At 44.9% G+C, this 3,096-nt stretch overlaps 1 protein-coding gene across 2 annotated transcripts; it reads right to left on the bottom strand.

Moving 5' to 3' along the window:
• Positions 1-128: 128 nt before the first annotated feature.
• On the bottom strand, positions 129-3,090 carry LOC101643873 (zinc finger protein 501-like). Of its 2 annotated transcripts, none has more exons than XM_045300128.1 (2): positions 2,007-3,090; positions 129-1,719 (listed from the first exon to the last, which is right to left on the bottom strand). In XM_045300128.1, the coding sequence occupies exons 1-2, from the start codon at positions 2,309-2,311 to the stop codon at positions 591-593; spliced, it is 1,434 nt and encodes a 477-aa protein (XP_045156063.1). In that variant the 5' UTR covers positions 2,312-3,090; the 3' UTR covers positions 129-590. The 2 variants fall into 2 exon arrangements, with proteins under 2 accessions (XP_045156063.1, XP_012863128.2); XM_013007674.2 differs by having other exon boundaries at positions 129-1,716.
• Between the last annotated feature and the right edge of the window lie 6 nt (positions 3,091-3,096).

Below are 3,096 nucleotides of genomic sequence, written 5' to 3'. Positions count from 1 at the left end.
GGGTGGGGGGTGGGGGGGTGGGTGATGTATGAAGGGACACCGGCGGTTTCCCTCATCTCCTACAGTCTTAGCATCGATCCAAAATGTCATTTTTTACATGCTCCTTAAGAACTCCAAGACTCAGGTGGTTTTGTGTTACTTATATATGCATAATTTATTTCAAATGCGGCTGGTCCTATCTATCAAGAGGTGATTCGTGAAGGTTCACATGTGTGAATCATCACCATCTTGGAAAGTATCAGGGCAAAAGCTAAAACGCTCCCTTAACATTTTCTTTAAACTACTCGGTGTCCATCATCTGCACATCCTTTCAGTTTTTCAGAAAGACGGAGGATGACTGAAAGCTCTCCCACAACACTACACATGGATCCTTTCTCTCTGAGGAGTCTTCTTACATGTCTTTACAGACCTCAGGGAAACGGAGTGTCTCTCATTCCTGACATAAAACCAGGCTTCTTATATAAAACAATGAGGCAGGATGAAGGAATATAGGTTTCCTCCTATTCCTTAAATTCCTTACAGGGCTGATCCACAGTGAAGTCAGTGCTCCTTGAAGTGAGATGAGCTGGCAAAGGCCTTCCCATCTTGCTTTACACACAAGGCCTCTGTGTCCAGTGAGCTATTTTGTGTTGCGTGAGGTGTGAGGACTGGCGGAACGCTTTCCCACACTCCTCGCATCTATAAGGCTTCTCTCTGGTGTGTGTTCTGCTGTGTTTGGTAAGGTACGAGGACCGACTAAAGGCTTTCCCGCAGTCTGCACACTCATAAGGCTGCTCTCTGTTGTGACTCCTCATATGATTAGTTAACGTTGAAAGATGCTTAAAGGTTTTCCCACATACTGTACATTCATAAGGCCTCTTTCCACTGTGTGTTCTTTTATGTTCAGTTAGTGTTGAGGAATAACTAAAGGCTTTCCCACATTCCTTACATTCATAAGGCTTCTCTCTGCTGTGAGTTCTTGTATGCTTAGTTAGTGCTGAGGGATGACTAAAGGTTTTTCCACATTCCATACACTCATAAGGCCTTTTCCCACTGTGCGTTCTCACATGTTCAGTTAGCGTTGAGGGATAGCTAAAGGCTTTTCCACAGTCCTTACATTCATAAGGCCTCTCTCCCCTGTGAATATTCATATGATATGTTAGTGTTGAGGGACGACTAAAGACTTTCCCACATTCTTTACATTCATAGATCCGCTCTTCACTGTGAATTCTTCTATGTCTATTTAGTGTGGAAGGGTGACTAAAGGCCTTTCCACATTCCTTACATACATAAGGCCTCTCTCCACTGTGGATATTTACATGGTTAGTTAGTGTTGCTGGTTGCCTAAAGGCTTTCCCACATTCTTTACATTCATAAGGCCTCGCTTCACTGTGTGTTATTTTATGTTCATTGAGGCATGAGAAACAACTGCAAGGTTTCCCATAATACATACAGTTACAGGGTTTCTCTCCAGCAAGTGCTTTTAAGTGAGGGTTTAAATAAGAGCAACTGCAGATTTCTCCACATTCCATGTACTGATAAGGTTTGTATCCACTGTAAGGGCTGAATGTGTTGTCGCCATCCTCACAAAATTCAAAAGAATTCACACCAACAGGGGTTCCTTCGAGTATATTAAAATTTGCAATCTGGCGGAAGAACTTTCCATTGTGCTCGTCTTCTTTCTGGTCCGCTCTAGGGGTGAAGATGCTCTCCGAGACGTCCTCTACCGCACATTTCCTGCTGAAAATAAGGAGTAGGTCGTTAGGATGTGCGTTTTTCACCATTTCAAATCGACCATACGCGACGACTATGCATCCTTCATGCTGTTGTTCCCACGTTGCATGGGCACAATCATCGAACAGTGTACCTTCCCCAAAGCCTTGCCAACTATGTCATAAATACTCAATAGCTGACTCACCTTTATAGAAATACTGTATTGTAAAGATTAGATGGACACATTTATTTATTTAGACACTGTTACACACACACACACGCACGCACACAGATGCATGCCATGGGTATGATACCTCGGAGGTCTTTCCTGGTGGTTGTAGTGATTTTTGCTGCCACAGATTTCTCCTAATACAGACGACCAGGAGTCGTTCCTCATGAATCGCATGATTATATGTTCGCTGGAACACTCTTGTCTACGATCATCCTGTGGAGAGACTGACAGAGACACAGAAATTTGTGAGGAGCAAAGCATCGGTGAGGAACAGACAAGGCAACTAGTTTTCCCAGGAGTTTGGCAAACCAGAGGGTCAGAAATTCCTTGAGAAATAATTACATGATCAATGAAGGAGAGTAAGTAAACTAGGGGATAAGGAGGCATGCAAAACAATGCGTGTATGTAAAGGGAGTGTTTTAAAACTTTTAATTGAGAATTAGATGACTCGCTCACACAGTAGATCACCTATCTTACAGTCAACAGCTTATCACACCTCCCAGAGTCTTGCCCTGGTTCCATCATTGTTCCCCACGGACACCAGAAGAACCAGCAAATCTGCCCTCATAGAAGTACAGCCAGACAGCTCCGTAGAGGCAAGGACGGGAGACCGTCGCACATACCATGGACAGGCGAGCCAGTCCCTGGAGAAAGGCGGTGGAAAGGAGGAAGCCCTGCTCCGAGGTCGACTGGCACAGTGGCTGCAACACTGGACTCACACATACGAACAATGGGGAGGACCGTGCAGGACCTGGTGGGGTGCTCCTCTTGTGGGTGGGGTCTCTGTGAGTCAGAGCCGCTCAATGGCACCTGACAGCAACAGCCACCCTCTGGATGCCTTCACCCAAGTTAACACTAGTCTACCCAATCGGTGTGTAAGAACACTAAAAGAAAACTAGAGGAAGTTTCCCCCCAGAAGTCAAGAGAGAACTAAGAAAAACAAAACTTTAAGAGTGTTCAGTTACGTGTGGAAGTTCAGCTCCTTGAAGTCAAATGGCTTCCCAAGCTGATTTCGTCTAATATAATTCTATCCAGCCAGGCCTGTGCCTTTAAAGGACACTTGCCTGCCTTTGTTCCCAACATAACGGCTCCATATAAATCCTCTCTACTAGGCTCAGATCGTCCCTTTGTTTGAAAGGGAGAAAAATGCATGTGGTTGACATGGTACTCAC

Source organism: Echinops telfairi, unplaced genomic scaffold (genome assembly GCF_000313985.2).
Source record: "Echinops telfairi isolate 266 unplaced genomic scaffold, ASM31398v2 ScPeMD7_7459;HRSCAF=8497, whole genome shotgun sequence".
Classification (NCBI taxonomy): Eukaryota; Metazoa; Chordata; class Mammalia; order Afrosoricida; family Tenrecidae; genus Echinops; species Echinops telfairi.
This window is presented reverse-complemented; position numbering and strand designations above follow the sequence as displayed.